General features: G+C 35.0%; 1 protein-coding gene across 1 annotated transcript in view; it reads left to right on the forward strand.

The window, feature by feature from the left end:
- The window catches only part of LOC101982181 (dystrophin-like), a 681579-nt gene that overhangs the window by 561842 nt on the left and 100595 nt on the right, over nt 1–19142 (forward strand). The window contains exons 8-9 of the mRNA XM_013354813.1: nt 10818–11002; nt 12128–12259. Of these exons, the coding sequence (XP_013210267.1) occupies nt 10818–11002; nt 12128–12259 (317 nt within the window). The remainder of the gene's footprint in view (nt 1–10817; nt 11003–12127; nt 12260–19142) is intronic.

A 19142-nucleotide genomic window follows, 5' to 3' on the forward strand; every position in this document is an offset into this window, starting at 1 on the left:
AATACTGTCTATCATGAATATGATGTAATACAATGCCAGGAAGATTTTACAATATTTGCCTCAGAAAGGACTAATTTTATATATGGTTTCTGCTAGATATGCTAATGATCATTGGTATATTTGCTTTATAATTGTTCTTATACTATTGGGCATTTTTCTAAAGTCAATAACATACTATGTAGAACCATAATAACCAATTAAATTTGTGTCACTTGAAATAAATACCTCCAATCTCACCCTATTACTTATCAATTATTACTTCTAATACTTTGAAAATTAGTGAATACAAATACAAAGTTTTGTTTTGATTACCACTGCAACTTATTGCACTTTTTCTAGAAATAAGAAAAAGAACTAGGAAATTTGGTTAGGTCAAAAACAAAGCACAAACACAGCAGGTCACAATTAAGGAATCAAAGTTAAATGTCACTAAGTCAAAATACTTCTTTTTTCAATGTTCTTCCTGCAATAGGCAGGCAGAGAGAATTAGAAGAAAGTAGAAATGTTTCCCTAACAATAGTGTCCAGCACTTACCAGCTTCTAATTGTCAGAACAATGCTGTTCCTATTGTTCTAGTTTTAGATGATATGTAGTGAAATGCTGTCTTGAAGTAGCTGAAAATATTTAAACGTAATTCAGAAAGGAATGCGCTCAAAGAATAACTTGTAAACATATAATATTTTAATTATTGTTGAGTTGTAAATTTATAGACACAACATGTCACTTAGATCATTTGTTTATGAAAGGTAGTTGCTTGTTGAAGTATTTTCCTATTTAAAGATAGGTTATGAAAATTGTAACATCCATTTGGGTAAAAATTTCTAATTGATGTTTCTCTAATTGGTTCCTGTGCATTATTTGTTCTAATGATATATGTAATTAACAAGGTGTAACTTTCTTTCCTATTTAAGGAAAAAAAGGAATCCAGTAAAACAGAACATTTGTGGAAGTCAATAGTCTATATTATGAAATAGAAGAACATGATAATACAATTAGATCAAAAGAAGTTTTATGTAATTTGTATATACAACGATAACTGAAATATGTACACTTATATATTCTTATTATAAATATTACATATTTGCAACTTAGCATTCTACTAGAATAGTTTACTATCTTCTTTGAGAATATGTATTAGAAACTCATTCACACATACAATAAATTATGGTTTTTTAATATACTTCCTTATAATCTCTCCTTCAGAAGTCCAGTTCATATGCTAATACCATCAGTGGCCATATCCTCAAAGAATGGTAACCTCTCCTAGTAGTTGTTACCATCCAGTAGCTCATGAGTTAGGGGTGGGGCCATATGTTTCCTTCCCTATCTATGCTGTAATTTGTGTTGACTTGATATTGTGCAGCTAAACTCAGCAGCTGTTGGTTCATGGCTACAGTCAATAGCCATGTCATGTACAGAAAACAGACTGTTCTAGAAAGAAGTTCCTGTCCTGCTTGGTCTGTAGCTGTTTAGTCCCAAAGAAACACACAGAGCCTTGTATTAGTTATAAACCTCTTGCTCAGGCTTATTACTTACTAGCTCTTATGACTTAAATTCACCCTTAATTCTTGTCTGTGTTTAGATACATGTCTTGGTACCTTTTCTCAGTGAGGCAGTCTCATCTTGTTTCCTCTGCATCTAACTTGTAACTGAAAATGTTTTTTCTTCCCAGAATTCTCTTAGTCTACTTGCCCTGTCCTTCCTTCCTTCCTGGATACTGGTCAATCCAAATTTTATTAAACCAATACAATTAATAAATCTTTACAGTGTACAAAAGCATTATCCCACAGCAGCCAGTTAATGTTCTGTCCTAAATGGCATGTCTTTGTTTGGTTGTTATATAAATTGTATTTCTTTTTATAGACTACTGAAGTTTCTGCATTTTATTCTTTTTAAAATTTTATTTATATTAACTGAATTTTTATTGATTCACTAGGAATTACACATAATACACCACCATACCACTTATTTCCCATTTCTTTTATGTCCACCCTCCACCTTGTAGTCTTGCCTCCAAAATAAAAGGAAAAAAATAATTAAAACCCCAAAACACAAACAAACAAACAAACAAAAACCTCTTTGCTCCTCCATCTTTCCTGCCTCTCCATCACATATTCATTTTTTGTAGTGTCCTTTGGAGCTGTGGTTACCACAGTATATACTTTTGCTCAAACGACTTTGCTTGCAAACGTTCATTGCAGTGAGTTCTTAAACTGGTTCATTGCTTCTGGCTTATGGTATGCCATCAATACTGGACCCTCACCAAAACTTCTCTCAGATATCCTTATATTGTCCAGATCCATGGAAATTGTGTGGCTATGGTTCCACAGGACCACTCCCTTTACATATTCCAGCAAGTAGTAGATGGGGTAGATATTAGGGTGGGCCAACTCAAAGCCCTGAATCTGAGCCTGGGTGATAGCTGTGTTGGTCAGTCCACAGCTCCACCAGGATTGGCTCTTCAGGTAACGGCCAGGGCCAGTTTTTCTGTCGCTGCTATTTAGAAGTGGGAAACCAGTTCTCACTCCCTATGCCATCAAGGGTTGGTTCTAGCTCTCCCACATCCACATCAGTGTGGTCAGTTCTCCAAGGAGGGGCTGTACCTCTCCCATTGAGGCATCTAACAAGGGGCAGGACAAGCTCTCTGGTGCCCAGGTCACTGTAGCAAGCTCTACCATGCCCTCCCACACTCCCAAGTTTACACTGGTCTTGGACATCAACACAGACCCTGCCTGTGGTAAGACCATGGACATTGACATTGCTCTTGGTATTACTTTGGGTGTGAATATCACCATGGCCCTGGCTGGCAGTGCAGACCACTCAGAGCAGTGTGCTCGCAGTGACAGTTTGGCTCCAGGAACCAACATGGCCCACATCCTTGGCATCCACAAGAGCTTTGGTAGCAACATGAGTCAAGGGCATCAACACAGAGCCAGGCTACAATAAGGCCATGAATCCAGACTTGGACTTTAGTGGCATCTTGCCCTAGAGGCCAACGTAGCCCCAGGTGGTAGCACAGGCTGTTCAGATTAATATGCTTCCAGCATGAACAATGACCCTCAGCCATCAACATGGCCTCAGGTGGGGACCCAGACAACGGACATCCAAATGGCCTTTGGTGATAACACTAGCCATGGACATCAACAAAGACCCCAGCTGTGGTAGGGCTATGGACCCAGATATGACCCTCAGTTGCAGCAGAGACCTGGACATCACATAGCCCCATTTGGCAATTTAGATCACCCGTATCAGCCTATTCCTTATTGCTGCCATGTCTTCAGATCCTCCTCTTCTCTCCACAGCACAGGGAACACTCTGTCTCTCTTCTCCATTTCTCTACCACATTGAAGTGACAGCTGCCTTCTTGCTAATGCTCAGGGAACATTAGGGAAAAGAGGAGGAAGAAGGAAGAATTATCTCTGTACTCATTTATTTACTCATATCCCTATTCTCAACATTCATGATTTAACCTCCTACGATGTAATTCAATGAATGCATTTTCTCATATTTTAATAGAATACTTTTCGTAATCAAATCATGTCTAGATATCATTATTTGTAAAATTAAATGCCTCATACTAACATTGTTCGTATCTATTAACGATTTGCATCATGGGTTTGTTTTTGACAAGTGGTCAGAATGCTTAAATAGTTTTTAGTATACCAGAGTCTTCTGCAAAGTCAGCAAGGTAGTTAAGAGGGCAGAGTTCTTGCCACCAGGCCTAATAACCTGAATTCAATCTCTGTTATGCACATGGTTTAAAGAGAGGACCAACTCCATTAAGCTGTCCTCTGACTTCCACATATAAACTGACATGAAACATACATATGTGCACACACATGTACACAATAAATAAAATGCAGAATCTTTTAAGTACATAAATTTCCTTCCTGTCTTTATTATTAAGAAAGCACTGTGCTTTTTCTATATGTAGTAGGATTGTGGTGATATTTTTTTCCTAGCTGTATCATGAGCATATTGAAAAGAATAATTACATGTTTAAAACATAAAATGATTGAATCTTCATCAGTAAACAAAAGGCAATGTTTTATTTTTATTAATGTTATTAGGAAACAGAATCATCTTCATCAGTGCAAATTATTTCCACTACTACATACACTTTATATTCCTTTAATGAGAAACATTGTTATTAGAGGATAGACGCACCTAAGAGAATCAAAGAACAAACTGCGAAAAATGGATCAATTAGTCTGGTGAAAGCAAACATTTCTTTCAGAATGCTAAAGAATTTAAAATTAAAGGACCTGCATAGGTTATTTATTTTCATTTTGTTGTATATTGTCACATAGTAATTTGAAAATGGAAAAGACACAAATCTTGAGTGTACATGTACATATAAAATATTAAAAGTGAAAAGAATTGACACAAATCTTGAGTGCACGTGTACATGTAAAATATTAAAAGTGAAAAGAATTGACACAAATCTTGAGTGCACATATACATATAAAATATTAAAAGTGAAAAGAATTGACACAAATCTTGAGTGTACATGTACATGTAAAATATTAAAAGTGAAAAGAATTGACACAAATCTTGAGTGTACGTGTACATGTAAAATATTAAAAGTGAAAAGAATTGACACAAATCTTGAGTGTATGTGTACATGTAAAATGTTAAAAGTGAAAAGAATTGAATTTCTTAGTGCTTTACTTAATTCTCTAATGTCTACAACCTATCAGTTCTACCATTTAGAAGTCATACCACTTAAAGTCAAAGATCTATTTGTAGCACAATCCTAATTAGTTTTAATAATGAAAACACAGAGTCAAATATTGAGGGTGAAAGCTGAAAGATCAGAGAAGCAGAGTAGCAGCCATTAAAGTGACTTCTTAATCTCTACTGAATCCTCAAACCAGATGGGGCAAGATCCTGTCTCTAGGAAGCCTCAAACTGAATACCATCTTTACAAAACTTCAGACTGAATGCTCTGAATGCCTGTCTCTTCCTGCCTTACATTTCTCTCTCCCCTCCCCAACCATTTCACTTTTGTCTTCACTTCGCTAGTGCTGGGATTAAAGATGTATGACCCCAAGTGCTAGGATAGGATCTAAAGTGTGAGCTCTGCTCCACTTTTAGATTCAGCCTCCTGTAGCCCAGGGGGGGCCTTGAACTGAGAGAGATCTGTCTTTCTCCTCTTTTGAGTGCTGTGAAAAAAGGTGTATGCCATCACTTCCTGGCCTCTTTGGCTAACTAATGTGTCTAGCTCAACACTCTGATCTTCAGGCAAGCTATATTATTAGTTACAGCACTAACAAGTATCACATCTCCTAAAACAAAATATCACATCTACTCATTTGGAAACTTCCAATAATTGGCTAGTTAACTTTTTTGTAGATTCTTTAGTATTTTATATCCATATAAATGGTTATTTTTGCAGTCACTCATTCTAGCATGTATGTCCTTATAGTTTTGTATTAAGATTATCTGACTGTTCAGGTTATGTCCATACACTCTTCCCAGTTCATCCATTCCTCTTCTCTTTTGAATACTGGACTAATTATTTTTCTTGTTTTTTTCATTTTTTCCTTATATAAACTCACTGAAAAAAAATTTCAAATTTATTCTTATGATGGTGTCTTGATGGTGTACCCTAATTTAATAAATAAAAGTATCTGTTAAAAAGAATGCTGACACATGCACTTTTATGCATATGCTGTCTTTAAAATCCTGCTTCTACATGTGATGCGCATTAAAATACAGTATTTTAATTTCTGCTTTTCTCTGAGAATAAGACTGGCCTTTGATTTGGATGGTCCGGACATTTCTTTAGATTTCCCAGATGTATTTCAAGGTTATGCTTGGCAGCTGGCTAATCAGACTTTCCAGAATTTGACCGCCCAAGACATGAATAGCAGTTTTTGAAGGCACCAATTTTATTCCGAACTCACTTACATTGACTTTTCAAGGGTGCAGACACCGGGAAGATTAAATTTATCAAACTTTGTTTGTTACCTCTCACTTGATCTTTGCAGATACTTTTATTCCAATGTAAAATATAGTTAATATGTGTTCAATAGTAAGCTTGGAATGTATAGATAAGATGAAGTAGATGATTGTTTTCAGTCTACCAGTATGCTCACTTCGTTTGTAGCTTGAAATATTATTAGATGGATGGTCTTCATCCTAAAATTTTTATAGAAACCCACATAAATTAGAAACTATGTTAGTTGATGTGATAATGTACTAGTATGACTATATTATTAAGTATACTTTAAAACTACATTTGAATGTCTCTATAATATTCCCACTCAACTGCTTGTTCAATTTTTAAATTTTTGGACTAATACATTTGAATCAATATGGTGTTTAAATAAGTGTGTTTTCTAGAGAAAAATTATTTACATTTCTCATTAAATTTACATGAACATTGTTTTAAATTTCTGACCATTCCCTGTTTTTTCTGAATATTACTGCATTTGCATTCCCAATGACTATGGCCAGATAAAGTTCTACTTTTACTTCATAGGTGAGGAAATAGAAGATACTGAAGAATTACACACACACACACACACACACACACACACACACACACACACACACTATAAAGCAGTATTTTTTAAGAAGCCTAGGTTTAAATTAAGAATTTCTTCTTTAAATGCACTGTACTCTTAACTAATTTTCTTTAATTAATTTACAGGTACAAATGAATCTTATTAATTGAATTTCACTAAACAATTAGGCTATCACAAAACTGAGTGCTTACTTTATTACTTGCTCTCATAAGGAAAAAAAAATGATGTTGCTCAACCAGTCTTTGAAATCAAGTATTTCAGAGCTGGGCAAGCAGCTCAGGGGTAAAGTGCTACTATAGCAAATAGGTGTCCCGGTATTGAAGAGAAATTACAGGTCAAAAGTTATGACAATATTCATAACTGGGGGTAGGCTCAGTTCACATTATAAAAATGATTACTTAGACATTAATTCCATTCTTAATGGAGTTCCATTCTAAAACTAAGCTTTATTGGGGTAAATTTACTCTCAACTAGCATACTTCCAGATGGGACTGGTTGCCACTGCTTTGGAAATACATCTTAGGAAACACTGCTTAGAAAACAATTGAAGAGGCAACAAGTTGGTGTTTATTGCTTGGTACTTGTTATGGTAGCTATAAAGTCATCAATGCCCACCATGCTTCCTCTCCATTTTCCTGCATTTTATTCAAAATTTATTGCTCTTTATCAAAAGTGATTTGAAAATCTTATATTCTGCTATTTTGCTATTTTATAAGAAATCAAGGATAGAGTCTTATAGGTATGTGATTGAAGTATCACATGATTTGTATATAGGAATAGTTTGATATCTTCATTTTCCATTTGCATGCCCTTCATGAATTTGCCTTTATCCTCTAGCTGAGGATTTTAAGCATTATCTTTTATTTTTTTAAATTGTGTGATTATCTAATCACACTTGCAGATTGTTCCTGGTTATTTTAGGGAATACTTTCAGTTTTACCCCATTATTATTATGTTTGCTATTATTTTATTTGAAATAATTTATCCAATTTTTGTTTGTTGGTATACAAAAGAGCTCCACAATTACCTAGAGTGGAGTATGACAAAGATTTATTTACCTGGGGATAAACTCACAAGAGATCTGCAGTCCCTGCCAATGCTGGGAACTAGAATTGAATTCAGCAGTCAAGAAGCCTGCACATGCTTTTCATCTGCTTTTATAATACATGAGACCATGCCCAAAGGGGGCTGGTATCTTAAAGTCTATTGGCTGAAGGAGTTCCCACAGCATCTATTTATTTTTGTTCTTATTTTTTTGCAAAAAAGTAACTGAATTACTCAGTATTCTTTTATACTAATCAACTGTATTTTACTCCTGACCTTTTCTACTCACAATCAGAATAGCTGTGTTTAAAATTTTTATTTTCCTAATTTAATTCTAAAAAATATTATTATTATTATTATTGTACATATGCAATGCAATTTGGTCATATCCACTTCCTACTTCTGTTCTTCCAACTCCTCCTTGACTTCTCTCAACATTTTCCCTAATCCCAGCTTCATATCCTCTTATTATTTGTTGAAATAGGAGCAGCAAGGCTGCGTCCCCGGCACCCGGCCGCCCACATGGGTAGCTTATGCCCAAAATAATTACACGGAAACTGTATTCTTTTAAACATTGCCTGGCCCATTAGTTTTAGCCTCTTAACCCTTTTTTAATAATCTATGTAGCACCATGAGGTGCACTTACCCGGAAAGATCTTAACCTGCATCTGTCTGGAGTGGGAGAACAATGGCGACTCACTGACTCAGCTTCTTTCTCCCAGCATTCTGTTCTGTTTACTCCGCCTACCTAATTTTATGTCCTATTAAAGGGCCAAGGAAGTCTCTTTATTTAATCACTGAAATTAACAGAAGCCAGAAGACTCTCCCCATCAATTATTTTTAAAATAAATCACCTATCCCAATAAGTAATACCCATATGAGTAAGTATAAGGTCATTCTAGGCACATGAGAATCCTCCCATGAGCCACATCTCTGAAGAAACCAGACATTCCTTCTCCCAGGAACCATCAACTGTGAATAGGTCCTCAGCTAGAGATGGGACATCATGAGATCCCCCTTTGTCCATGCTGGAATACTGCCTAACTTGATCATTTACAGGTCTTGTGGCAGTAACCAAAGCTACATAATGGATTTTTCTTTGTTATTAAGTGTGAAAGCTTGATTTTTCCTTAGGTTTGTTTCAAACTAGCTTGTAAAACTTAAATAAACTCATTTCTATTAATCTACATTCTGCCACATGACTTGTTACATCTCCTCAGTATCATAAGACCCACTTTCTCCATGTCTAGCTGGATAATGCCCCATAATCAGGTTCTTCCTCCAATTTACTTCCCAGAAGTCTTGTCTATCCTCTCCAGCCGAGCTATTGGCCTTTCAGATCTATATTAAACAAATCAGAGATACCTTAGGAAAGAGAGAGACATTATCACACAGTGTGATCAAATAGCTCACAACAAAGCTGTTGTGATTTCGTGAGTGCAATGGCCCTCTCACATCCATAAGGTATAATTTTATAGTAGTCCTCATTAATCTCTGGCTCTTACAATCTTTCTGCAGCCTCTACTACCATGTCCCACTAGCCTTGGGGGGTCACAGAACCTCTCAAAAATAATACAAACTATTGTCATTGCTCTTAGCGGAGCATCAGAACTTGAAGGTAATGACCCTATTGCTAAGGAAACTATATAATTTTGTCATAGAATATGGTGCTATGCATGCGTCTAAGGGAGAAAAGTCATTAACAATCTCACCCAGCTGTGAACTTATGTGTTACAATAACAGTCAGCCTATCACGAAAGACTCATTGGTGTAATAGTGACATAATAGTGACACTAAGCCAACAGCCGTAATGTATACGCAGAGGTCCTGTAACAACCCTCTTGTAAGGCCTCTGGTTTCCCCTTTAGTCTCTCTTAGCCCATATGAGCCCTGCTTAATTGATTCATTGGTCCATGTTTCCCTGCTATTCTCTAGCCTCGCTAACTCCTACAATCATTCCTCCCCATTCATGTGCAGGGCTCCCTAATTTCCTAGAGGAAGAACCATATGGAGACCTCCAATTTAGATTATCCCTATGCATGTTTATCTGTGGGTCTCTTTACCAGATCCCAGCTACTGCCAGAGGAAGTCTCTCTGACAACTGAACAAAGCACCAATCTATGAGTATAGCAGAATGTTATTAGGAATCATTTCATTGATTAAAAAAAGACAATTGTGTTTTGTTCTACCCTAGGTCTCTCTATTATCCAGACTCTGGTACCTGGCTATCCAGGCAATTTGGGGCATAGTGTGGATCTCATGTTAATCCAGACATTGGTTGGCCACTCTCACAAGTTCTGTGCCATCATTGGCCCAGCACATCTTACAGGCAGGACAGAATGCAGGTGGAGGGTTTTATAACTGGATTGGAGTCTAGGCTTCCCTTTCTGTAGCCTGAATAGTACCTTCCTGCACCAAATATACTAGGACATAGGGCTGAAGGCTCTGTGCAGGCACCAGCTTAACCTCTGTACATTCAATGAGCTTTTCGGATGTTGTCCTGAGCAATGAAGCTAGCAGTTTTCAGAGAGTAACAATTTGTCCTAGCATTAGCCTGGAATCTATGAGGGTGACTCTAGTAATGACTTGTAGTAATGGAGGGTATATATTATGAATTTACCATCTTTATAGCTAGGTAAGACATTTGGTGGTGAGAGTGGACTGCATTCAGTTGAGCTTTTGGCTGAGGGGTCACATGGGGACCCCTAAACAACACAGGCTGATGATACTTTAGATTGTATTGGGAAAATACATGGCTCACTTTAAGACACATACATGTCATTCTGTGCATAATGTTATTGTAGAAAAAATTTCTTTAGGAGGTTTCAAGCATTAAGTCTTTTTATAATTATTTAATTATAAATATACCAGTTTAATTAACATAAAAGATAACTTTCCATAGAAAGGAAAATGTAATTAAGATGGCTTATTAGCTAATGGAAACTACACACTTAGATGGGCTAGTTTCTGCAGTTTTCTTTAGGAGAAAATAGTATAGAAAAAAGATTTTATGTGAACAAGAAAAAGAAATGAACTTCAGTGCTCATCTCAATCGTTTGTAAAATTGCAAGGGCATTTTAGGCCTGATTATCATGTTCAAATTAGTCTCTGGAGGACTTTCATGGACAAACAAGTGCTCATTAATTTGTCTGCTTCCTGTAACATTGATTTGTTCATTACCCTTTCAGAGTCTCAAATATAGAAACCAAAAGTTGATGTGTGCTCTTAATGTGCTTACAGATGTTGCTACCACTTATCCAGATAAGAAGTCCATCTTAATGTACATCACATCACTCTTTCAAGTTTTGCCTCAACATGTGAGCATCGAAGCCATCCAGGAAGTGGAAATGTTGCCCAGGCCAGCAAAAGTGACTACTAGAGAAGAACACTATCAATTACATCACCAGATGCATTATTCTCAAGAGGTAAGACAGGAGCACTAATATCAGAGAGCTTTCCAATTTTATGTCCAGCTTTGGGTATGACATTCACACATATGTAAATAATGTGTGTCTTTGTATGATCATAACAGTATATATGTATATATATACATATATATATACATAGCATTTCATGTGTACACAAGGATTATATAAACCTTTTACAATTTCATGTGACACAAGGCATTATTTTCAAAAAACACTGATAAAAGCACTTCTAAAAGTAATTTGATATTAAATCAGTTTATAATACATAATATACTGTGTTTTTATTGTATAATGTAAAATAAAATTAAATAAAATTTTTTAAATGCATTAAAATTAAGTTTGCTGTCAATCATGGCAAGGTGAAAAATCCAGAATATAAAGGACAAACATTTTATTCAAAAATACATTGAAAATATTTTGTGCTAACCTTTTGAATAAACAGTTGTTTATTATTGATTTTTTCCTTTTAAATGGAAAAACATTTTAAAACCTATTTACTGACAATTCAATCAACAATATATGATAAAATTTTTTATTGCATCAGTGAAATAAGTGCAAAGGGATTCTATTAATTGGGTTTTATTAATCATGCTCAACAGTAGGTATACTGTATTTTCTTAAACAAAATCAATGATTAAAAAATCTTGTGCAAAATTATGCTAAAGGAATGGAAAGTTCTTGTGTCTAATTTTTTTTTCATTCTACTTAGCTAGTTCTATTTTATGCTCATGACATCTTTAGCCCATACCAAGTTATTGACCTGATGAATTCTGGCCTTATTTACTCTGGGATCAGAGGAAATTGCTGTTGGGTACCCAGTTTTTCGAGAGCACAGAATGTCATGCTTTACAGCTGTAGGAGTTATGTCCCTGTGGAACCTGAATTTTAAATCCTACACTCATTATCTTCTCGATTTTTCTGCTCTCCAGAAAGACCAACACAGTGAATTCTTCTCTTAGAGGGTATTAGATTTTACTATCTTTTATGTGTTTAAGGTTAAATGTTTGATCTCACCCTTTCTGTTTACTATTCTGTTTTCTAGAGTCTTGGAAAGCAGTCCTTCCCAATTGCTTACCACATTTTCCCCTCTTCTTTTTCCTTTTCTTCCCCAACCCTTTACAGATCACAGTCAGTCTAGCACAGGGCTATGAGCAAACTTCTTCATCTCCTAAGCCTCGATTCAAGAGCTACGCCTACACACAGGCTGCTTATGTTGCCACCTCTGATTCCACACGGAGTCCTTTTCCTTCACAGGTCTGTCAACATTTACTCTCTCTTTTATAAACCAGGGAAATTCTTTCAAGATGATCTAACTTATCTTTTGCTTGTGTGATGCCTTCAGTACTTTTTTTCCTCCCAGAGATATGTTTTATTTTTAATGCTATTATATTCTCTCACAAAATGCTGTTTTGGTGAGATCTACCTAAGATGATAAATAATTTTTCACCTAGAGGCAGTTCTCATAATATAACTTTATATTCCTGATATAATTGTAGTTACAAGACTTTCTTTTACACAGTCTCCTAGTGTCCGTAAAGAATTTGAATCTCATTTAAAACTTATGTATATAACTCTAAAAATTCTGAACATATAAATAAAAATTGCTAATTGACTTAATTGTATTGCTTAGGGAGTTTTTTAGATGCCTATATATCTTATGTGTAAATAAGATTTCCCCCAAGTAGATTTTTTCCATTATATATTCAGTCCATAAAAATATATTCTACTTAAGAAAAATATAGCCTCAAGCTTCTTGAAATGATCTGATGTAATTTTAAAACAAATTTTTTAATATTTGCATGAAAAATTGCCATGCACACAACTCAGATTTGGTGTAATTTCCACCTTTTCAATATCATAGGAAAGCTAAAAATATAAGAAAGTGTGACCTATATTATATGTGAGATTATGAAAATGAAGTACACTAGTAATTCTAAATTTTCAGTGATTGCCTTTGTGAAGAAATCTTTATTTCTTTCAGTTTGAAAAGGTCTTAATGAAGTGACTTTTACCAAACTTACACTAGGAATGATAGATTAACATTATGAACCTGATCCTATTGGTTCTAAAAGTAAACTGATCCTAAAAGTAAACATTTTAGGAAGCTCAATGATTTTTTTTGAGATAGTGATATGCTTTTAAGTATTGATCCATGTTTCAATTAATTGATAGACGAGACTAAATATTCTATACCCTGAAAGAGTCCCCTCAAAGAAAACATCTCTTTGGGGGTAGAGGTAAACCCTCTGCCCTAGGCTAGTTTCTTGCAGTGTTGAGGAAAGATGAGTAAATAAGAAAGTAAGTTTCACATTCTTCTTTAATCTAGTTTTCATTGCAGGTATTTCAAAGACTAATTCTAGAATTTCAAACAAGAATCTTCTACAGTTTCTTCCTTATCAGTAAATAATAATTCCAGCCCACCTGTTACTGAGGGCTTATGTGGATCTCTTTGGCATGAGAAGTGCTATTTTTATTGCCACTTTCAGTTTAAATTTAGCCTCTCTTCTCTCACACATCCAACCCCTTCACATTGCTTTAATTTAACTCACTTCCATGGAAACCACCAAGATTTAAGGGAAATATCTTATTTTCTGAAACAAAGAAACATAAGCCAAGACCAAGCTAGAAGACGCTTCTCCCTCATTATCACTTTACTGAGTTCTATTTTCTAGGTTTTCTATAATGCCTTTGCTGGCAGCAGATCTTTACCTCATTACCACTTCATTAAAGCCTTGCTCAGAAAGGATTCCTTAATGAAATAATTGCAAATGACCATACAATTTGCAGACTCATTTTGTTCACTTTACTTTTGTCTAAATATTACGGAATACCTAATCTGTCATAATGTACTCAGTGCCTTCACTTTCAGTCATACAATCAGCTGAATTAAACCTAATGTTTATCTTTCAAAAAAGAATCAGCACATGATTTTTTGAAAGATAAGTTGAAGAGACAAACAATGATGTATTGTGACTCTTTCTGTATTTCTTTAAAAACCTATCTTTTCTCATTTTCCATACCAACCCTAGTCCCCACTCCCTACCCTCATCCCATGCCCTGTACCATGACTATTTCTAAAGGAAGTGCATCAGAAGTTGACTTCCCACAGTTATTTTGAGATCCGTATATTTTCACACTACCAAAATATTCACTGAAGTCTCTGGAGGACTGAACCTACACCCTCTACCCTACAGGTGGTATCTGTCATGGTTACAGTGAACTCAAAATCAGTTGGATTAAATTGCAGCAGGTTTTATACAAATATTTGGAGATATATGAGAAAGCGCCAATTTTCTTTTTATTTATAAGAGAGTTCTGACCAGGTAACTTTCCCATTCAGAAACCATATCATCAATTATCTTTACTGGCCTCAATATCTCAGAAACCTCAATTATCTATATTTGTCTCAAACTGTAAGTTTTGCTTAACTTATTAAATTGAAGCATTGTGGCCAAACTCCAAATACTAAATACCAAACAGAAAATATGAGTGCTCTAGCCTTTTTATTGTATTACCTAGCTATTATAGATGAATGATTATTTTAAAGCTGTATTTTCAATCCTTATTCTTGTGACCATGCTCATCAAACATTCTTGGTTCTTAATCTTGTATTTTAAAAATCCATAATCATCTTTTTATCATTGAGTTTTCTCTCCTGGAGACTTATTCTATCTAAAATTCTCCATGCAGACTCACCGGATACCTGACTTCTCTCCCCCAAAGCCCCTTGAAGCTTTTCTTGTTTAATAGATGTTCTTTCACATACTGCCTTCTGTAAACTTTGCTTTACTGATATTTTAAGGAGCATAACAAATCTTTTTTTTTTATTTTGCTGGTTTTTATTTTTTTTTATTGAGAAAAAAAATTCTGCCTCCTCCCAGCCTCCCACTCCTCCTACCCTCCCCCCACTCTTCTCCCCCTCCCTCTCAAGTCTGAAGAGCAGTCAGGGTTCCCTGTCCTGTGGAAAGTCCGAAGTCCTCCCCCCTCCAACCTGGTCTAGGAAGGTGAACATCCAAACTGGCTAGGCCCCCACAAAGCCAGAACAAGAAGTAGGATCAAAACCCAGTGCCATTGTCCTTGGCTTCTCAGCAACCCTCATTGTCCACCATATTCAGAGAGTCCGGGTTTAATCTCCTGCTTTTTCAGTCACAATCCAGCTGGCCTTGGTGAGCTCCGATAGCTTCTACCATCAGTGAGACATTTTATAACACACTCAGGGAGTTTTTGTGTCTTTTCTGTATGCTTTTTGAACACCTGTTTCTCTTACAACTCCATTACCATAGAAATCTAATGGAAGGTTTCCTATTTTAATCTGTCTATCCATTATTTTATCAATGTGGTTTAATCATATCTTCATTCTAAATCTTAATGACCACTGTATAGATGGCCTTACTAGTCTCAATCTTTAGCTACCGGACATTTTCAACAATTTTGTGTGTGCTTATATACCTTGACATGTCCTCAAGTAACCTGCACTTCATTGCTCCCAGTCTTTTCTTTGTCCTTTTTGTTATTGTAGTGAGGCTATGACTCAGCAGTGATTGTGGTTTTATGAGACATACTCTTTTTCTCTATATTGATCCTGTAGTCAATAATAAGACAAAACTAGTCAATCCTTTCTTTAGCTCCTTTCTCCATTAAATTATGCCCAACTCCATTAAATTATTCAACTTTCTTTCTGCTACTCTGAGTAAAGAAAAGCTTTCTTTTTGATTTCTGCATCATGTCATTTTCTGCTTGATCTACTGCACATGACCAATGGCCTTTCAGAGGCACTGTGAGGCTACTTTTGAGTGAGATTATTGTAGAAAAAAATTCAAATATGCCCCTATTTTGAAAAGCTACAAAGATCATATTTATATTTGTAAATAATATACAGCTTAAGGTATATTCAATTAATAGACGCTTGGATCCCTAACTATTGTACTTTAATACCTCACAAAGCATCAGAGGTCAGTCTTCTAAAAGTTATTTGTACTTTTTTTAGGTTTTTATAATTATGCATGGTGAAAAAAGACTCAGAACAGCAAAGGAAGCATTTATCTTATTTAATTCACTTTCACAGTTTTACAAAGACTTTCAAATATATATCTCCTAACTAATACAATAAGTGTATGAATTGATTTTATCAGAATCAAAAGTTAAAGGAAATTTAAATAGGATATATTATTTGTTCAAACAGCTGATAACTTACATAGGTGAGATGCAAGCCATATGTCATAATGTCTGTATCAGCTGTGATGTTTCATATTCTCAAATTCATGAATCTGACAGAAAAAAGTTTAATATTTTCTTATCAACATTGCATCTGTGCTTTAGTGTTTTAACAGAAGTTGATGCTCAAAGGTATCTAAAAAGAAAGAAATCCTCATCTTTGCTTCTTATCTTTGTCTGATGAATAGTAGCTGTCAACATTTGGAGAGTATACCTATTACAGATAGAATACATAAATATTTATGCATTTGCAATATAAGAAGTAACTGAGCATTTCAGTGGTGATACAAGGCATAAAGCACATAGAAATATTATAGAAAAACATTTACTTAATGGAAAGAATCTTTAATGCAAAAGTATTAATTGCAGCCACCAGTAGAATAACAAAGGGGAGGATATGAAACTTACTGATCTGTTCATAACAGGTATGCTTGAAGTTAATCATAATAGTTTTCTCTTAAGTTTTTTTCGATGGCAGATATTCATAAAGTACAGGGATAGGCTGAGATATATCTGCTAGATAGTTTAAAATAACAGTTATATATTCATAAACCAAAAAGCTACAAAGGAAGCACGCATCATAGAATGATATACATCTCCTAATCATTTGGTTCCTCACAGACAAGGGTCATTTTTCTTAGGGCTTCATCCGTACCTCTGAACTTGTCCAGCTCTAAGATTTCATCTGCTAAGTCACTAAGAAGCTAAGTCACATACATGCATGTGCACACATACACCCTTGTGACCAACTAAGCACCATTAAACTGATTCTTCCTTATAGGCCTCCTCCTTCAACTCTTGTTGCTCCTTTCATCATTTCTGCCATGTTTTCTTTGTTGTCTTGTAACTCCTATCTTAAGACTTTTTATGATTTTTCTGGCAAATCTCAGCAATGTATCACTCTTTGTCTATAAAATGTTCTTTCTTAAACCTAGATTCTGTGTTCACACTCAAGTCTCCCTGTATTCAGGTTCTTCATGAAAGGAGTAAGTCAATTTTGCATCAGAAGCGCATAGTAAAATACATATCTGTACTGATCAGATGTAACTGAAAAAATCATATAATCTTTCCATTACTCAGATGATATCACAACTATTTATAAAACATTTATAACAGCGAATATTTATACTGTACGAGAAGATATGTATAGGTTATATGTAAACACAATGCCATTTTATATATGGGATTTGACCTCCTATGATATTGTTTATCTGGTAAAACATGGAATCAAGCTCTCTGGGCACTGGAGGATAAACTGTAGCACTTTAATTTATGCTATTCGGACATTTTATTTGCCTCCCCTTCTCCTTGTCTCTTGTTCTTTCTATATTTCATATATTATCGACAGCGGCACTGGGATTCTCTCTGTGATCATGACTCATTTCGCAATAATGGCAAGTTTTAGGATTTGAGTGTTACATTGAAGGAAGGCGTTTCATTCGTATTTGCTATAGCAGGATACAGATATATTGAATGTGTATTTTGATATGAGTGCTTATCTGTGTAAATATATACTGGTAAATACTTGTATTTTTGCTTCTTTAAAAGGAACTGAGCATAGCTACACTCAAGAAAAAATGAGTAGCTGTTTTCCCTGAGACATTTTTGTTTCCCCAGTTTTATCATTTTTCTTATTAAGTTTTAAGAATTATTTTTATATTAAATTATATAGCTTTTCTGTGATATGGTGGACACATAATTTTCACAGTTTGTTCTCTGTCTTTTTAATTTAATGGGCTGTTTAACTTTATTAGATATGATATGATTAAAATATTTGTGAATTCAGAAATCACTTTTAGCATATATTCACATATATCTTCCTGGGCAAAATATGCCATATCTCCTTGCCTAAATAAAAGGGGGAAACAGTTACTACAATGACTGACTCAAAATGTTGTCCATGTTTTTAGTCATCTGGACAGATGGAAAAAGGTATTTTCTGAGTCAGCCCACATTATTTTAGGAAATGGAGAGATAGAAAACATGGGAAATATATCAGAAGCTAATAGTTTATGTTAAACTCCCCTAGGATTTTATGGAATTTGTGTTCAAGAATAGAATTTCATTATTATTCTGAATGCATCTGAGTTTGCAGAGGCATGCATCTGATACTCCAGAAGCAGAGAATCATGCATTTCTGAAAGCCCACATTAAATTCATATTTGGTTAGCGGAGCATCTGTTCTCGAGAAGGAAGTATATTAGTTGAGCAAGGGAGAACAAATAATGACATTCGAATGAAAAGGGTTAATATTCAGTCCTCATCACTTTTTAGTCATGTAGCCTTGTGACAGTTTCCTGTGTGTTATTGGCCTCAATTTTCTCATGTTTATTATTGATTTCAATATAATTTATGGAGCTATTATTCAGATTTTGTTAGATGAACTGTATAAAGGATATTCTTTGATGTGAGAACATTGTAGTTTCTAAAAGTGGCAACCATATCATTACTACCTCAAAAATCAGGGGTTAGGTAAGATTGTTCTGGACTGATGATCTTTCTTATATATTGATAAACACTTTCATAACTACTGAGTTTTAAAATTTGTAAATTTTGGAATCGTCATAAATTGTATATAGTTGGGCAGTTTTAGGCATTAATGGTGGCATGTGAAGGAATCTAATATAAAGGGTGCTCTTTTTAGTTCTATAGTTCTAAAGTTGTTGAGGAGAAATCTTGATGCCCCATAAAGCAGAGTGTAATAATGCTTTCTTATAACAAAGTCTTAGGCTTCTGGGTCTTAGATACATTTTGTACACAGAAGAGGAGGTATTTCACCCTGTTTTTTTTTTTTATCATTGGCTCATTTTAACTCAAATTACCTCAAACTAAGTGAAGATTGAATAAAAATAATGAATAGATAGTACACAGCCATTAATGAAGGGCACTGCCACCTCAAACTAAGTGAAGATTGAATAAAAAT

This window comes from Microtus ochrogaster, unplaced genomic scaffold, assembly GCF_000317375.1.
Source record: "Microtus ochrogaster isolate Prairie Vole_2 unplaced genomic scaffold, MicOch1.0 UNK71, whole genome shotgun sequence".
In the NCBI taxonomy this organism is placed as follows: Eukaryota; Metazoa; Chordata; class Mammalia; order Rodentia; family Cricetidae; genus Microtus; species Microtus ochrogaster.